The sequence below is a fragment of the Helianthus annuus genome, chromosome 4 (genome assembly GCF_002127325.2).
Source record: "Helianthus annuus cultivar XRQ/B chromosome 4, HanXRQr2.0-SUNRISE, whole genome shotgun sequence".
In the NCBI taxonomy this organism is placed as follows: domain Eukaryota; kingdom Viridiplantae; phylum Streptophyta; class Magnoliopsida; order Asterales; family Asteraceae; genus Helianthus; species Helianthus annuus.
In genome coordinates this window covers 162,999,840-163,020,205 of record NC_035436.2, presented here as the reverse complement: position 1 = coordinate 163,020,205, position 20,366 = coordinate 162,999,840, and the positions used below count along the sequence as shown (strand labels likewise).

Genomic DNA, 20,366 nt, shown 5'->3' with positions numbered 1-20,366 from the left:
TTATTGTAAGTCCAAAAAAACTTTGATCTAACAATGATATTAAACAATCACCAAGGATGGGCGGAATCCAAACTATGTGATATTCAAGAAAAACAAGAAATCACAAGAACACCGAATCACTTTAACACCTTGCACACGATTCTATTACTTGAATAAGCAAAACCGTCTGGAACAAGATGAACACTCAAATCACCTCTCTCTAGCTCTCTCTAGGACATGATTCGAACAGAAGAATGATTGATATACATGATTCAAGATAGAAGAATGATCGATGCTTTAACATGGGTAGATGTCCTACATTTGAAGAAGGACCTGCATTCCTATTTGTGGGTAGACAACTTCGACATGATATAAACTCCCAATCATCGCTTTAGTCTACAAATGAGATAATTGCTCCCTTTGATATACGGCTGACGATATGTAGAAAAAGAATTTCCACCTTTACGCTGGATGGTATGGAGGGGGGGGGGGGCAGCCCCTTCACGCCCCAAACACCACCTCGCAACATCATCTTGGTCGGTGTTGCCCAAGGGTGCGGCAAAACTTCCATGGGCATGGGGCATTTTACTTGTGCTTTGATTGAGATTTTTGTGGGGTTTTCAAAAAACTTACATGTCCGTCCTTACCCTTGCCCACCACACCATATAGTCTTAGCCCTTCAAGACTTCAATCAAATCTAAAATATCCTTGAGAGACGATGTATCATATATGATACAAAATAAACACAAAAATTAAACATGTATACAAATAAGTTTAGAAATATAAAGATATTGAGTAAAATGAAAAAAATCATCCTTAGGGTTCGAGCAGATTTGCTTGTTTCATCCAGAAATGTTGTTTTTTCCTTTTTTTTTTTTTTTTGGGTTTTTTCTTTTTTTTTTTTGGGTTTTTTCTTTTTTTTTTTTTTTTTGCAACTAGGCTATTGAGATTTGCAATTTATTGTTATTTAAATCTAATTCTCTAGTAGGTGGCACTCCCAAAATACGTTGCATATAATCATTAATCATTATTTGATTCTTGTTACATTCATTGTTGATCACTAAAAAGAAGATCACCATACAATAGAGAAAATGGGGGAAGAGCATGGTGGCGGTGAGTTATGGTATGATTGTTGCGACAAAAATGTGAAGAGAAAATAAGAGGAAAGGCATTTTCATCTATTATTTTGCATGTATTGGCTAGTTGTTCAACATGTTCTACATCTAGGATAAAATTATACAAAACTGGAATGCCATAAAACTAGTCCTAGAAAGTGGATAAGACTAGTCTTTATATTATACAAAATTGGAATGCCATAAAACTGATAAGACTAGTCTTTATTTATGTCCCTTTTCTATTTTTTCAATAATTGCCTTACATTTCACCAAAAAAAAAAAAAAAAAAAAAAAAAAAAAAACTTGCTAAGTTATATCAAAACCAAAGGTAGACGTGCAACAAGTTGCACCGTCGTCCCTTTCTGGATTGCAAATCCTAACCTTTCAAAGACAAACCTCTGCCCCCTGAGGTTGGACAATTGTTGTGGATGACCCGTTGAACTCTGGTAAAGAAGTGGATAGCTTCTGACGCTAGAGAGCCAAATGTATCAAAGGTAAAAGGAACAAAGACATGCTGGTTCTCTGCGCAAGCTTTAGCGTACTTATCCACTTTCTTTGATTCTGACTTTCTTGCTACTTGTTTAGGTACAAATCCGTTTTCCCTTAAACCAACCAAAGAGGAAACGCCCGTGAACTAAAAACAATCAAATGTGGGACTATTATAAACTTGTAATTTTGAACTTCGAAAATGCATATTGTACATGTCACTTTGGATAACTATGAGCAAAATACATACCTGCACAAGATGATGATCGAGAGGTAGCACATCGTAATTCTGGATGCTTCCTTCTTTATTTGCTTTAATATATGTTAGATTGCTGGTTGTTAACTCTATTCAAAATCCAAAAGAAATAAAACCGCTTTAGTTAACTAAGTTCGCGTTAAATGGAAATGACAATATAAAAAACTTTGAGCTGACAAGTTTCTTCATTATCTCTCTGAATCACTTCTCTATCTTTCTTATTTCACAAGATAAAGCAAAAAAATTTCAAAATTCTGGTCCGATCGCGACCTAGCCTACCGGCCTGACCGCACAAACAGGCCGGGTTTTTGCAGAAACGGCTGAACATGTATAACCGAACCACCGACATCTCCGATCCCCGGTCCAACCGGTCCAGCCGGCTGAACATCTAACAACATTGTGCTGAACATGTAACAACATTGGGCTGTAGCATCTTTGTATTTTCCCAAGAAAGAAAATATTAAAATACAAAAACAGACAAAAAAGCATTTGTATTTTCCAAAGGAAGAAAATATAATATTTATTAAAATACAAAAACAGACAAAAAAGCAAAAAATAAACATACCCCGTTAACGAGCTATAATTGACCATTATCTATGTAATTAAGTTTATAATAATTGATTATTTCTACATCATCAACTAAATTAGTCACTTATTTTACTTTTATGCCCTCGTCACGTAGATTCTTATATAAAGAAGTAGCAGTTATGTAAGGCTGAAACCTTTGCTTTGCCTCCATCATTTTTACATTTTCTAGTTCTATCTTGTAGCAGTTTCAAGATCCCTGGTTACCATGGATCTCACTGTAAATCATACATAAACTATGTTTATGCTTTCTTTTGTCCCCTTGCTTAGTTAATTATGTTTATTTATTTCCATTTTTTTCTCTAATTATCAGGAAACAGATGTGCTCATTATTGGTAAGGTAGACTGGAAAGGAAGACCGGCAACAAAGAATAAGCATGGAGGCATGCATGCTGCGACTTTCGTACTAGGTAGTTTTTTAGTTTCGTGAACTTTATGTAAACAGTATAGGCGACTCTTTGTTATAGGACATTTTTTTCATTTATCATCTTTAATTTTCTAGACAACTAGAGGAAATTTTTATCTCTAGAAAGTGTTGGAAAATATTGAAAACATGTTAAAAATTGCATTTCATGTTTAAAAACTCAAAATACATTTTTAGATGGAACAGATTTCCAGGTTTTCTTGTCATGTTTTTTTTTTTCTAAAAATCAACATAAGTACAAAACTATAGAATCGGACTGCATTAGACAGTGGGGTATGGTGGGGCTTGGGTTGGGGGGCATGAGTTGACACGTGGAGTTCGAGCCCCCTCACTGGTGAGTGACGTGTCCGTGGGGTATGGCGGGGCTTGGGTTGGGGCGTGGCTTGGCAGTTTATTAAAAAAAAGCGAATAGGACATGGCCAACAAAACGAATAGGAGCCCGCCACATAGGATCGCTAGCCCGCCCCACGTCCGGCTTCAAACTCCCCCCCCCCCTTGGGCCACGCCCCAACCCAAGCCCCCGGAGTGGTGGCTTGGGCGTTTTCAGCCAACCCACACCCTAACACAAGCCTCATACCTCATAGTCGTAGTAGCACATAGTTGGACAAAAAACACATAAAATCCGGAAAAACTACTAAACTAGATTGGTTTGACCTTTTTTTTTCAAAACAGACATCAGTTTTTTTAGCTTTTTCAAAACTATTTATACTAATCAAATTCCACCAGCCGAGAAGGCAAATACCCAGTGGTTGATTTTTGGTGAACGCTTCGGTTCAGTCTGACTATTTTTTGCAAGAGCGCCGTCTCAACCCCTGCTTTTGTATATTTTGGATTTTTTTTAGTCAAATATGTTTATTTTAGTAATTTTTTTTAGAGTAAACTGCAATTTTACCCCCTGGGGTTAGGGGTCATTGGTACCCTTACCCCCCCCCCCCCCTCAAGGATATAATTGCAGTTTTATCCCCCACTGTTTGCTGTTATGTCGCAACCTTACCCCCTAAGCTCAATTTTGTTGACTGATCTATTGACTTGGTGGTGAAATGACTATTTTACCCTTTTATTTTACCCCCCTGTGTTTTGTTTACTCTGTAATATTACCCCCTGCCACCACTGCCACCGCCATTCACCACCACAACCACCACTGCCATCTTCTTCCTCCCCCTATCTCTCTCTCTCTAAAAAAACCCACCACCCGCCTTCAAGATTATTACTTTGGAACTCTTCCTCTGTTTTGTAGGACAACCCCACAAAACAAAGAAACAAACCCATGAAACTAGACACAGAATCAGAGACAAACAACATAGAAACTAAATCATGGGTTTTTTTGTAGTAAACATAGTCTACCACAAGGGAGTAACAAGAAACTGTAAAGAAAAACACCCACCACACCCTTATCACAGATGGGTATTTTCTTGATCCTGTCGACGAATTCGAAACAAGTGTGTGCAAATAAACAGAAATAAATAACCAAACAAGTGCTCCAAGAATAGCATTCAAAAGGGTCACAATGTTTTCATCAGTCCAGCCATTTCTATACCAATAAAAATTGTTCAAGAAACACAAAACAAGATTAAAGAGTGAAAGAACAAGAGAACAAAACAGAGTTTGCTTGTAAAACAAACACCCAGAACTCTGTTTTGGAACCAAAGTTTGATCAAGCTTGAATCTTTTCCATACCCAAGTGATGAATAAGACAATCAAGAACAGAAACTGTAGGGATGCAACACACCCATGTAAGAAAATAGGGTTTATCAAAGGGTTCATTGCAGAATCGTAAAACATACCAAATCTTAAAACAGTAAGAATCTTAAATATGTTATTTTTTGGGGGATTTGGGGGTCACCACTCACTCAGTATAGCAATGAGTCAGAAAGCACGAGTGGTGATGGGGTTTTGGGTTTATGGGTGATCATTATATAGTCATTTTTCAACGATGAAAGTGAAGGTGTTTTACAGAGGTGATTATGAATGGTTTGGTTGTATGTATGTGTATGATTGGGGGCTGGGGTGTGGAGATTATGAATGGTTTGGTTGTATGTATGTGTATGATTGGGGGCTGGGGTGTGGAGATGACGGTGGTGATTGTTGAAGATGAAGGCGGGTGGTGGGTTTTTTAGAGAGAGAGAGAGAGAGAGGGGGGAGGAAGAAGATGGCAGTGGTGGTTGTGGTGGTGAATGGCGGTGGCAGTGGTGGTTGAGGGTGGTGGCTGGAGGTGGCAGTGGTGGTTGTGGTGGTGAATGGCGGTGGCAGTGGTGGCAGGGGGTAATATTACAGAGTAAACAAAACACAGGGGGTAAAATAAAAGAGTAAAATAGTCATTTCACTACCAAGTCAACAGATCAATCAACAAAATTGAGCTTAGGGGGTAAGGTTGCGACATAACAGCAAACAGTGGGGGTAAAATTGCAATTATTTCCTTAGGAGGGTAAGGGTGCCAATGACCCCTAACCCCAGGGGGTAAAATTGCAGATTACTCTTTTTTTTAAATGGAAAATGGATCAAAGTCAAAATATGCACCTCGAGAAAGCCAACGAATAGCTACTAATTAAAAAGAAGTATACAAATAAAACGAGTCAAATGGTTGGACAACAAAATCAGTTTAGTGTAAAAATAATGAAACGGCATGTGTTGAATGTAAAAAAGAATTAGGAGTTAGGCTAAAAAGTACAAATTTCTTAAAAAATGTAAAAAGTCATTTTATACTAAAATGTCAATTAAAAAACATCATATATGTGGGTTGTGTTTTCTGTTTTGGATGATAAGGATTTAATTATCAAATGACAAACAGTATTTTGTTTTATGTTGATTACCATGTTGTGTTTTATATTTATAGTTTTACGATTGTGTATTTTAAGTTTTTATGAACTATTATGGTTTGAATATGGTTTTGTGTTTTATATTTATAATTTTACGATTGTGTATTTTAAGTTTTTATGAACTATTTATAGTTTCACTCTTTTGTTTGTGGGTTTTAAGAGTGTTTTATGATTGAAATTATTGTGTTTTATGACTTTTTACACTTTTAAAAAAAAGTCTTTAAAGTGTTTAGAAAACTGGGTGTTTGTTATAAGGTAAAAAAGTCAGTTGAGTTTAAGAGAAGTATAAATTAATTACTTGCTAATTATACGACAATTTTTGTGCTTCAGCAACTTCTACATTCGAAAATATGGCAAACTTGGCACTGGCAGTGAACTTCGTGACTTATTTTAATGGGGTAATGCATTATAACATAGATGAAGCAGCGAACCATGTAACCAACTTCTTGGGCACCTGCTATATTCTTTCCATCGTTATGGCTGGTCTTGCGGATGCGTACATAGGACGATTTAGAACTGTTCTTATTGCGGCTTGTATAGAATGTGTGGTAAGTATTATTTAAGTTTTCTGAATATATTCATAAAAAAAAACTGAATGTTCTTTAATTATTAAAAAAGATTTAAATAGTAAAAATATACAACAAATAATGTTGTTTTTAATAAACATAAACACAATCGTGTATTTTTTTAATGTTTACCAACAAAAGCTATTAAAGAAATATCAAACTAATAAAAATTAAATTGATTAAAGCCGTATATTATATATATTATAAAGAGTGAATTTCAAACTTAAAAAAAAAAACTATATATACACGAAGAATAGGTGAGACATTATCATTGGGGGTCAACCGACCTTCATCTAAAGAAAATTATGGATTTAACACTAGACATTATTATTCATAGTTTGTGTTTTATGTTACAGTTATAATTATATTTTTGTTTGTAAAGTTAGTCATTTTATAAAATACTATTGAACAACGTAACTTAGCTTTTTATCTGTTACCGGACTCGCCTTTGACGAGATGCTCTCTTTGTCAATACGCATATAGTGATAGTGAGAATTCCATATGAATCCTATAAAACTTTCTAAATTTAGTAACATATGTAAATATTATCATCACTACTAGAAATCTGGCAATTTCTGACCAAAATTTCCGACAAAACAAATTTGGTCGGAAAATTCCGACCATTTTCCAACAGAATGTCGGAGAAGAAACGTTGGCAATCCATCAGGAAAAGCTATGTTGGTGAACCGTCGTTACAGTATCACCGACGGTCAATATATCGGTGGAGCATGACCGACATGTTCTCGTGTCACTGATGATTTTGACCGGCAAACTTCCGACAAATGTGTTCGTTGGTGAAGCGTTTTATAAAATTTTGTTGGATATATATATTCTAGGATATAGATATTCTATTTTTAGAAAAAGTTCTAGTAAGTATACCCAAGATTTTCTATCGTAGTATTGTAGTATTTTACGAAGGTTGGAAGTCTCTTACCTTGATGTCGTATTTTTGGTTTGGATCAGATAAAGATAAAAACTGATAGCTTGTTGGTGCAACTGCTAATTAAAACTAAGAGCTACATTGTGGTTTTGAGTTAATCATGATCGAAGAAAAGGTAATGCATTAAGGTAATGCATTACTCAATAACCATTTAGAAAGAATAGATATTTTAATCGAATTCAATACTATAAAAATTCAAAGTTGATAAAAAAACCTCGGGTGTGGTGTTCGAAATTTTAAATTAAATTGATCTTTCCTAAGTAAGTTTTTAAAATCGGTGTTAAAAATTTCAAGGTGAATAAAAGCCGTAATGTACATTGCATATAAAAATGTGTGCTTTGTTCATGATGGAAAACAATTTATATATTTTTTATCCAGCCATTTTTCTAACTTTTAATTTACAAATAATTTATCGTAGGGGATTACATTGCTCACTCTACAAGCTCACTACTCAAAGCTCAAACCGCCTCTATGTAACATGTTTTTGCCAACATCAAACTGTGAGAAAGTGAATGGAGGAAACACTGTGCTTCTATTCTTTGCAATCTACCTTCTAGCTGTAGGTAGTGGGGGTGTAAAAGCAGCACTGCCATCACATGGAGCAGATCAATTTGAACAAAATGATATAAAAGAGGCAACCAAGATGTCAACCTTCTTCAATTGCTTGCTACTATGCACTTCCGTGGGAGGTTCAGTTAGCTTAACTTGCTTCGTGTGGGTGCAAGACAACAAAGGTTATGACAGAGGATTTGGGCTTTCATTTATCGCAATGTTCTTGGGTGTAATTATCTTTGTTTTCAGATTACCCCGGTATCGTATACATGTTGTTAAAGGAAGCAGTGCCATCACAGAAATTGTACAGGTTTATAGACAACAGCACATTTTCATAAATTCACATAATTAAGAGACTACCCTTAAGCTTGCTAAATTTCAGGTTTACGCTGCTGCTATTAGAAATCGAAAGCTTCCACTTCCCAAGGACCCTTTTGAACTCTATGAGATACACCGGGACAAGGAAGCTGCACTTCATCAAGAATTCTTACCTCACAGAGATGTTTACAGGTTAACATTTGGATGTAACTTCAATGTGTTCCCATTCCATTAAACTTCTTCATTTGTAGCTTATTAAGAATATAATTAATGTGACAAAAGTGACATTTTGACAAAATAAGGACCTAACAACATAAACATCAAATATTCACTGTGTCCTAGAAGCCTACATGTCAGATTATAATTTTCAATTTTTACAAATGACCAAATAAAAGTCGATATATAGTTTGTAACTTGTTTAGGTATAATATTTTTAATGGTTTTCCTTTTTTTAATTAGGTGGCTAGACAAAGCAGCAATTAGATCTGGCAACATTGAACAATCTCAAAGTCCCTGGAAACTTTGTAGGGTTACACAAGTGGAAAATGCAAAAATCATATTAGCAATGGTTCCGATTTTCTTGTGTACCATTATTATGACACTTTGCTTAGCTCAACTCCAAACGTTTTCGATTCATCAAGGAGGCACCATGGATACTAAGCTATCGAATTCTTTTAATATACCACCTGCATCACTCCCGATTTTTCCTATGATATTCCTACTCATTGCAATTCCAATCTATGACCAAATCCTTGTCCCTTGGATTCGTAAATTTACTGGCATCCCCACTGGCATAACTCACTTACAAAGAGTAGGAGTTGGGCTTATTGTATCTGCACTATCAATGACAATTGCGGGTATTGTTGAAGTAAAGAGAAAAAATGTCGCTAAACACCACAACATGCTAGACGCGATCCCTGTGCTTCAACCATTGCCCATTAGTGTATTCTGGTTATCCTTCCAATATTTTGTTTTTGGTATAGCTACTATGTTCACTAATGTGGGACTACTTGAGTTTTTCTACTCACAAGCACCTCAATCAATCAAATCCATTTCTTCTTGTTTTCTGTGGAGCTCAATGGCATTAGGGTACTACTTAAGTAGTATCATGGTGAAGATAGTGAACCGAGCGACAAAAGGGGACACAACAAATGGAGGATGGTTGGCTGGAAACAACCTAAACCGGAATCACTTGGAAAATTTTTACTTGCTTCTTGCAATATTGAGTTTGATCAATTTCACAATTTATCTATTTTTTGCAATGAAGTACAAGTATAGGCCACAGAGTATTGATGTTTAGGATGAGTGATAGGTACATTAAGCGAGGACTCTAAATCATTCAATGGGAGGTTTACAATGCGTGAGAAGTTAAATATCTCCTAATTTAGTTAGAGTTCATCCTTTAAGTTGTATGATTTCATGTTACATGTACCATTTAAGTTATATGATTGTGTGTTGTAAATTGTTTGTTTATTAGTTGTTTAGTTGGTTAGGTAATTAGTAAACTATTCAAAATATGAAAAACAGTATTATGTAAGCAGCAAAGATGCATACAAAATATTTATCTTAATTAATTCATAGGTTTGTATCGAATAGATTTGCATAGTTATCTCCCAACCTTCTATTTCACTTGGGATTACAAGAACATTATGAAACAATAATAATTAATCTTCAATTTGTTCGACACAAACCCATTGGTTTGTCCTGATTACACTATTTTTGTGTTTTGTTTTGACAATATACATCGATGCACACTTTGTTTTATTTACAGCTGTTTCTAATTTCTGTTTTCACTAGCTTATGGTTTGTTTTGTTTCCCCATTGCCGCCCTAGTAGAAAATCATCAGTCTCACGCTTTGCCTATTGACCATTGTAACACGGTTCTTCCTTCATCATTTTTCCATCATCGTTTAAGTTTGATGCTTTTGTTTCTTTTAAGTTTTATTAATTATACGTTATTATTATGTAGGGTTTTCCTTTCCTATCCTTCTTTGTATGGAGGTTTTGATTATTAGCTTGCCCTAATTTTTGAGATTTTGGGTCTTATAACAAGACAGGGAATTAGATCATGTGTAGTGGTAATGCTCCTACCTTTGGGCGTTTTGCGTTATGTGATAGTCCAGTCAACAACTGACTATTATAGCCAGCGTTTTCTAAAATGGGTGTAGTGAGGATGTGGGCATTGTGGTGTAATAGAATTAAATAAAAAAAAGCCATAAAAAATGTTACTGGACAAATGGAGCATGGAAACAACTAATTGGCCAAACAACTTTCTCTCCGGCGTTGATTTTAAAATGCTCCGGGCAAATTTTGGTATAAAACGCCCATGGGGGCGGAGAACCGAGCGTGGTGGGCGTTGTTTTCGAAAAAACGACTAAAAAATGAACGAGTACGGGTGGTCTTACTGGGATACTCGTTAAAGATGAGCAACCTTTTATGATGTTTCCGAGGTTAAGGAGGACTACAATAAATGTTGATTTCTTTAAGGTGTATGATTCCGAGAAGAAAAATTGAAAGCCCTTGTATATTTATATACTATTAATTTGCATTAGGTTTTAGCATTAACGTATTGTATTATGTGTTAATATGGTTTTACATGCATTGCTTTGTTGCAAGTTGTGTTATTTTATTTGCAAATTATTATTATTTATAATATTCTAAATAATTGCCAAAATCTTGTTAATAATATATTATAATAATATATATATATAGTTAATTTAATACTTTTATTATTTTAGTATTATAATAATAATTCTTTTTTTTTACTTTTTAACTTTAGAGTTAATTTAGTCCATATGGTTTGCACAAACCAGCATACTTAGGTATTAATAATTTAAAATCACCTTTTAGGGTATTAACTTTTTATTTTGTAACATTTGGAGGATTAACTTCTAGGGTGTTAACATAGTTAGTCTCTGTGATTTGCACAAAATAACATACTTAGATACTAATAGTTTAACAAACAATTAACGTTAATACCTCCAAACGTTACAAAATGAAAAGTTAATAACCTAGAAGGTGATTTAAACTATTAGTACCTAAGTATGTTATTTTGTGCAAACCACAGGGACTTACTATGTTATTAACTCTTAACTTTAATTTAATGATTTTTGTAGTATCACAAATTGGGATAAGGTTGGTGTCAACCAGTTGTTAACTCTTAACTTTAATTTAATGATTTTTGTAGTATCACAAATTGGGATAAGGTTGGTGTCAACCGGTACTAGTATCGAAAATACCAGTACGGTTCTGTTTGGTATTGGTACAAATAGTAATTTTAATATTATATATATATAGTTTTTTTAATCTTTTTATTATTTTAATATTATAATAATAATTCTTTTCTTTACTTTTTAACTTTAATTTAAGAGTAAACTGCCATTTTGGTCCCTGTGGTTTGAGCACTTTTGCCATTTTAGTCCAAATCTCAAACTTTTTACATCTGGGTCCTTGTGGTTTGCATTTTGTTGCCATTTTAGTCCAAATTTCAATTTTGGTCAGATTCCCCACTAATGACCATGATATTTTGTCTTTACCATCAGGGGTATTTTAGTCATTTTGAAATTATTATAACTCAATTATATTTATATATATATATATATATATATATATATATATATATATATAGGGTAGAGTTCATGCGAGAACCACCTTTATTGCGAGAACTGCGAGAACCAATGTGAACAGGGGGCAATTTTGTAAATAACAAACAATTTTTAAAAAACCCGCATACCAGATTCCCTTTACCATCGGACTTCAAGCATAAAATATATTACATTTAATAAAAACTTTCACATCCAATATCTGAACTCTTATCTGAACTGTGATTACATCCAACTATCTCAACATTTCTCAACCTGATTCTCTCAACAATTCGTCGATTACAGTCGTTTACATCATCGTCCTGAATACATCATCACTTCACCATCATCAGTTCACCATATCGAAGCACCTAGATTGAGATTGTATCTCAGATTTGAGATTTTACCGGCAGATATTACCAATTCGTCGATTACAGTCGTTTACATCATCGTCCTGAATACATCATCACTTCACCATCATCAGTTCACCATATCGAAGCATCTGGATTGAGATTGTATCTCAGATTTGAGATTTTATCAGCATATATTTTATATTTCGTCATATAATCGAGGTTAGTTCCCAAATTTGGTCCGGTGATTATAAGAATAATTTTTTTTTTGCACTTTCATATGTTAACATGATGCTTAATTGTCGATTCATATCCTTTATATGTTAATATGACGATTAAATCATAGTTTCATAAATGCATTAGCGAAAATGGTTTGATGTATATGATGTTTGTGAGATTCAGGGTAATTGTTGTGATACACCGACTTGTAATGTGGTAGGTATGTGTGTTTTTATTGTATGTAGGTTTTGTTACTGAATAATTTTAAATGTATTTGGTGGTAATACAGAATTTGAGTTAGCAATGGTTAGGTTATTCTATTGAAGCAAACATTACCTGTTGATATTGTCGGTCATGTTGATGCACATGTGCACATAGTTATGCACATGTGCATAGTTAATATGGTGATGATAAAGTTGATGCATATATTGTTAACAAGGTCGTTTATGTTGATGCACATGTGCATAGTTAATATAGTGATGATAAAGTTGATGCATATGTTGTTAACAAGGTCGTTTATGTTTATGCACATGTGCATAGTGTATATGGTGATGATAAAGTTAACGTTAATGCACATATTTATTGATAATTTATGTTTATTAATCTTATTTTTTATTATTTTATTGTTTTTTTTTTGTATATAAACAATAGGAAAAAATTGAAGAAAGTAACTTTTGTTTTGAAGTCAATGGATGAAGGGTAAAAAAAATGTAGGATGCAATGGAAGATGATTATGCGACATGCAATGGAAGATGATTACGCGGCAGTTAAACAAAGAGGTAAAAGATCGAAAAAATAACTTTTGTTTTGTCTAATATTTTTTATCGAAGCAAACCTGTTGATAAGCTCAGTCATGTTAATGCACATGTGCATAGTTATACACAAATGCATATTTTGCCAGATTATTTCAATTAGGTCAGTCATATGGATGCAAACGTGCAGTTAGGCACATGTGCATAATTTGCCAGAATATGTTAATAAGGTCATTCATGTTGTTGTACATGTGCATAGTTATGCACATGTGCATAGTTTGCCAGAATTTTGATAGAATATGTTAACAATGTAATTTATGTTCATGCACATGTGCATAGTGTATATAGTAATGATAAAGTTAAAGTTAAAGTTAATGCACAAATTCATTGAGATTGTATGTTTGTTAATCTTATGTTTTTTTTTGTTTTGTTTATTATCGCAGATCGATAACGGAAAAAATTCAAAGAAGGTAACTTACATTTTGAAATCAAGGGATGAAGGGTAAAAATATGGCCGGATGCAATGGAAGATGATTACACAACTGTTAAACAAAGAGGTAAAAAAGATTGATTAATATTCGATGATGCAGTTGGGAGTTTATGCACATGTGCATACCTTTATTACTTTCACGTTAAATGATATCATTTATGTATACACATTAAATATATCACATGTAGGTGCACAAGAAGAAAAAAAAGCATAAAGAGGAGGACAAGTGAGCGAAATCACGATGAGAAAAATCGAACAAGTAAATGAAATCCCTTTATTACTTCACAGTTTGCGGGGTAGTTTGTGGGGTTTTCGCTATGCAACATATTATGCGACATATGAAGATGTATAATGGGAGTGGTGAGAAGTTTGATTGCATATTCAGCAAAGATAAATAAATTCAAGACTTCCAACTTAAGAACATGAGAATGAAGATAGCAGCAAAATTGCCAGTATCAGAGACGAATGATCATGTTTGTTAATATATGGTGTATTATATTGTTTAGTAGAGAGAATGTTGGTAGTGCACATGTGCATAGTTTGAAATAGCACACATATTGGAATTGTATAATGCATTACAGATGGTTATATTTGTTAATTTAAGATGTAATATGTTGTTCGGTATAGTATATGTTGGTGATGCATATGTGTAATAATGATTGTTGATTGGATTATGTGATTCTTATGATGAGGGTGTTATATTTACTTGTTATAACACAAAAGTTGGTATAGTAAAATGTATGCACATGTGCATTGTTCGAAACAGTAACCATGTTGGTAATATATGTCAGGTGGTCAATAATGGAATTACATATGATTACATGTGCATTGTTCGAAACAGTAACAATGTAATCACAGTCTATGAATATGAAAACAAATAGTACAAAAAATGATTGTAAACAAAAAAAAATCATAAACAAGACGATTAATGAGTAGAAATTGTTTGACATCATATATAGGCTAATAGAGGATCGTCGGTTGATTTACGACACCTGGATGAACGTCTAAGGGATTGCTCACGTTCATATATATATGTGTGTGTGTGTGTGTGTGGTCTTCTGAATCATCATCAGCATCTTCATTAGTGTCATTGGAATCCACATCATTCATTGGAATCCACATCATTCATTGGAATCAACATCATCGGAACAAGAATTAGGTTCATCATCAGGGGGATCATGAATCCAATAGCATATTGTCATTAAATGTATATATAATGTAATTGTCAATATAATGCACGTGTGCATAATGTAACTGTTAACATAATGCACACGAGCATTATCATTTTATATATAACGACATTTTTTTGAACAAAATAAGATGTCATATATTCAAACCAGAAATCTAACCAAGAACTAGAGAAGCACGCTTAAAATAAACATATAAACTCATAATTTTCTATTACATTCACACCGCTGGCGTACCACTCTTCAGTCACTAAATTCTCCATTTTGGCTATGACGTTCATCCACAACAGAGTACAATCATTGACTTGTTCCAGTCTTATATCATTTGAAAACTGCACGACTTTGAATACCTTCTCATTTCTGCTCGACCATATGATCCATAATGTAGCCATCACTATGCAGGCAGTTGACTGCCTTTTTTCTTCTTCTTAGGAAAAAGAGAGAATATATGCCACTGTTGAGCAATAATGTAAATCTTTTACTCCCAGCCATGATCCGACCATCCACACCATCCACCATAGCGTTTTCGACATCAAACACGTAATGAGGATGTGTTCAACAGTTTCTTGCTCGTATCCGCAACTCGGGCACAATGTGTTGCTGATCTGAATTCCCTTTTTTTCCAGATCCGTCTTTGTCGGTAACCTGCCTTCGACGCCTTTCCATGCTAACATATTGGCTTTAGGTGTAGCCAAGCCATTCCAAGTCATTACAAAGCCACTCGACGGGTCCCCGCTTGTGACACACAAACACTCTCTAACGGTTTTAACATTGAAAGTCGACTTATTTTTCCGAGTGCCAACCCCACCCATATTGACCCGTCTTCATTCTGGTATCTCTCAGCAAGGCCAAAAGCTACATAAACTCCACCAATGCCTCCCTGGTTTTCGGATTGTTCTTCCATTGCCAATCCCACACAGTCACATCCCCTATTTTTTTGTAGTTGTCCGCCACCCAAGCCCCTTTGTTTGCTGTCATCCTGTACATAATTGGATAGTCATACATAAGGCACTTGTTCAGAATCCATACATCAACGACATAGTTTAATTTTCAACATAATGCACATTTGCATATAATTTAATACAATATCATTTACAGTCAACATAATGCACATGTGCATATAATTTAATACAACATCATTTATAGTAAATATAATGCATCTGTGCATATCATTAATATAATATCATTTACAAAGTATATACATCAATTACAGTCAACATAATACCTTTAGTCACATATCGAATGGACTGCAACTTCAGGTATGTATTCAACATCAACTTCAGGTATCCAATATGGGGTGCCATTGGGTGTAGAATGTATCGCAGCCGTAACCGTTGCTGTGAATTTAATAAGAAAATTTAACAAATTACATGTGCAATGTAATTTAATATACAAAATAACAAATTAATTGTCGTCATCATGCACATGTGCATATATTTATAATGTATTATAATTTATAATATGGTTGATTAATAATTAGTGACAACATAATATGAATGTGAACATATTTTAAACATGTATAACATTGAATAATATACAAATTACACAAAATGGACATGGGATACCTTTAGTCTCAAACCGAATGAACTGCAATTGAGGTTGTTCTGGATTTGTGGGTGTTGTACCAGTCGAAGTAGTGTCAATCGACAACAATTGGTCAGATATATTGACATTCCCAGATGCATTCCCAGATGATACCGTAACATTAGCTGGTATTGACATGGAATCAAGAGTAGGTATTTCAAATCCATGAAGGGAATGTCGACTATCAACTGTTGTGTACACAATTTTTCAACTTTCAATTGGATTGACATCATATACGGGTTTGGCAGCAGATGGACCACCAAGATAGGTAGTATCAGATGTATGAGGATGATATTCAGAGATTGGTGGGTTAGTATCATCGGATGCGGTAGGTTCAACACGAGATATTTCAACACGAGATGGATCAGAGGACGCCATATGTAGCAATAATCTCGAATTCCCCAGCAATGAAATTTGTGGGATGAAATTTGTGGGATACACTGTTGTCTAATGTCGCGAGAACCACCATAAACTCATGTGTGCCGCCGGTAAGCCGCCGTGAACAGCCGTGAACCTCAATCAAAGTGTAGATGATGATGATGCAAATTGTGGATTGGGAACAAATGTGATGAAGAAACCCTAAAACAGGGGACACACGTGTTTATGTTACAGATCCATGTATTTACAATTATGACACCCTGTGTTTTTGTTAGAATTCAATATATTTACAATTTTGCCACGTGTTCACACTGGTTCTCGCGGTTCTCGCAATAAAGGGTGGTTCCTAACGGATCCTTATCCTATATATATATATATATATATATATATATATATATATATATATATATATATATATATATAATACCCTAAAACCATTAATATATATATATACACACACACATACAGAGACTCTGCTCTCTCTCTCTCTCTCTCTGAACTACCACCACCGGATCTGCAGCCCGCCGCCACCACCACCACTCTGCCGCCACATGCACCACCACCACCGCCACCTCCTCCTAGGGATGGCAAAAAAGCCCAAGCCCGACGGGTATACCCGAAACCCGAAACATACGGGTCGGGTATACCCGAAGCCCGATGGGTATGGGCCGGGTATGGGCTTAAAAATGGAAAAAAATCGGGTACGGGTACGGGTATGGGATTTAGTGATACCCGGCCCATTTACCCGAATAATACCCGAAATAAATATTGTGACAACCCGAATTCTTGAGGTTAGTATTATCCTATTTCCCGAACTCCTTTGTCGTATTTACATATCCTTGGAATCTTGTAAGATCATTGTGCTGGTGGGAATATGTTGCAAACTTGTTAATGAGTAACGTATTGAAATACTCGATTTATACTAAGACATCTTTCAACCAAAGATCCTTCGACCGAAAGGTCCAACCTTCGAAGGATCACGAAACATAAGACATAACTTTCGACCGAAGACCCTATCTTTCGACCAAGGATAGGATCCTTCGACTGGGATCCGGGTCTTACGGCCCAGTCTTTCGGCCCAGTCCTTCGGCCCACGAGTTTAAGGTTATATTTAGAACATACGTGTGTGATACGAACAGTTACAAACCCTAGACCCTCTCATTGTGTGACGGCAGAAGAACAAGTTTTCTCTTTAGAAGCATCAAACTGTTGATCCTGTCTTTCGGTTAGTAAGATTCTTGTTCGTTTAGTGAATTAGAAACGCTTATGATTGCTTGTTTGATTTAACATAGTAACAACCTCGTTCATGGATTGAATACGTATGCGATTAGGTCATGACCGATTATGCATGTGATATTATATTTGATTTGCAATTTCGATTATCGTTTATCGTAACAGTGATGGTGAACCCACATGTCTTGTGCCGATAACTATTAGTGAATAATTCTGATATGATGAACGTTGTGTGAGAATTAGATCGTTAGACATTATGTGTTAAATCATAGTGACTAGTTAGCATGGATATTGGTTTTGATAAAATTGTTGTTAGACGGCACAATCTAAACTGCTGGGTCAAACTGATTAGATCTTGATACATGTTTACTGTACTGCTTGATGACCATTAGGGTTCCGTTTCGTAACTGATGGATCGAATAATAATTGCTGAATTGTAACCGAATGATAGCAGTTAAGTCGTATGTTAGGATTCTGGGAACCGAAAGATAACTGTGGTAGTCGAAGGATAACTGGCATAGTCGAAAGATGGTATTTGGTTCGAAACATGGTATTTGGTTCGAAACATGATATTTGGTTCGAAACATGACATTTGGTTCGAAACATAGCATTTGGTTCGAAACATAACTGTTAGATCGAAAGATAAGTATGTCGAAAGATAGGTAATAGGTCGAAGGATGACTGTGAATCGAAATATAACTGTGTGTCGAAACATAACCATTAACCGATTGATAACTAATGTGTCGAAGGATAAATACGAAACGAAAGATAGTGTCGAAACATAACTGAGGTGTCGAATGAAAGTGTGAACCGAAAGATATTGAGGTGTTAACATTGTATTCGTGTACACTAGTTGATGATTAAATGTGAAATGATACGTGTTGTGCTGATATGCAAACTGACTGTTATGTGTAACTATCATAGGGCTTGGTAAATCACTGTTGTTAAACGAGTAATTAATTCTACCGAGCAATCCAAGGTGAGTTCACTACATTCGAGCATGCGTCCCAGTGGTTGGGGACAGTCAGTGGGTATCCCATGGGGGGATAAGTCTTTGGGTAAAAACGGGTATATTGGTTAATATTCTCACCTATCATCTTTTGTAAGTCCCTCATCGGGTATTAGTTAGTAGCGCTACTTAGGTTTGGCACCCTCACACCGCTCCTGTAGAGGACGGAGGTGAACTAATGACCCAGTCTGGCCCAGTACTAGATAGGAGTACGTGGGAAGGGCAGTCGTGTATTTCAGGAGCCGTCATTGTTCGGAATTGAGATATTAACAATATTACTTGCATTGGTTATTGAACTGTTTTACATACAACGGGTAACAAACGTTTTCTAAAACTGTGAACTCGCCAGCTTTGTCTGATACACGTGTTACATGCTCGCAGGTCCTTAGGTACTTGGAACGCAGGAACTTGCTGGCTGGAGGGCGCGAGTGGTCATGGTTGCATTGTTGAGTTATTTAACAAACATTTATTTACTTTGGTTGTGTGAAACATATACTTTGTGATACGTTAATGCTTCCGCTGAACTTAATGGTTTCGAACAACTTGTGCTTGGATTTTATTACTAATAATTTATGAAACTTTGTTTTGACCTTATGATTCAATGTAATTGGTGGCTCCTAGCTTGTTGTCACACGCCTAACAGGGACACTCCCTAGGTGGTAAATTGGGGGTGTGACAGTTTGGTATCAGAGCCACTGGTTATAGTGAATTTGGTTTTAAAAATGTTTTATAAAACCAGACTATAACTGAACTGATACGACATACTGATACGACATGGACCATGACACTCAGCTCCAGGCAGCAAGGTTCGTCTCTTGTTTACTATTGCATAGCATAGTTAGCACATACTCATGATTAGTATCACACCCGAACGCACACTTGAAATTACAATACGAATTACTATGCTATCTGTTTATGCTACGTGTTTTCAGAGTAGGACTCTACTTGAACTTACATGCTCTATGTCGTGATGTCGACGGTCGTACTGCATGAATTTGGGGAAACCTTTTAACATGAGTAGGGAGGAACTGAGATAAGCATGCAAATCAGGTTATTATTATGGGTGCACACATAATAACAACGTGAGGTGCATGTGAGTCCCGGTAAATCTCGACTAGTGTGAAAAAGGAATCCCGCGTTGTTAGTCAATGTTGTATTAGAGCCTCGAAAACTGTGAATACTATAGCAATACTTGACATCCGCTTGAAATGGTCTGTTAATTTGTTACTTCTTCCCATACTTATAGAATCATGAACGGACGTGGTGGAGGTCGTCGTGGTGGACGTGGTGGACGTGGTGGAGGCCGCGGTGGTGGACGTGGCGAGATCCATATGACCCAAGCTGAGCTAGAGGAATTACTCAACGCCCAGGTGGCTGCAGCCTTGGCAGCTTATCAGGCTGGTATGACATGTACCAGACATTCCTTCCTTTGAATCGTGAACTTGAGTCTTACTTGTTGGTTTATTTTCTCTCGTTAATAGGTCAGCCGGCGCCACAAAACCAGCCTCACCCACCGGTCTGCACTTTTAAAACTTTCATGGATTAT

General features: G+C 35.6%; 1 protein-coding gene across 1 annotated transcript; it reads left to right on the top strand.

Annotated features, from left to right (window-relative positions):
• Positions 1–2,568: 2,568 nt before the first annotated feature.
• Positions 2,569–9,523, top strand: LOC110936871 (protein NRT1/ PTR FAMILY 4.5). The gene is made up of 6 exons (XM_022179285.2): positions 2,569–2,641; positions 2,735–2,831; positions 5,992–6,209; positions 7,586–8,029; positions 8,102–8,229; positions 8,497–9,523. Exons 1-6 carry the CDS (start codon positions 2,630–2,632, stop codon positions 9,335–9,337), a joined length of 1,740 nt encoding a protein of 579 aa, XP_022034977.1. The 5' UTR covers positions 2,569–2,629; the 3' UTR covers positions 9,338–9,523.
• The last annotated feature ends 10,843 nt before the right edge of the window (positions 9,524–20,366 follow it).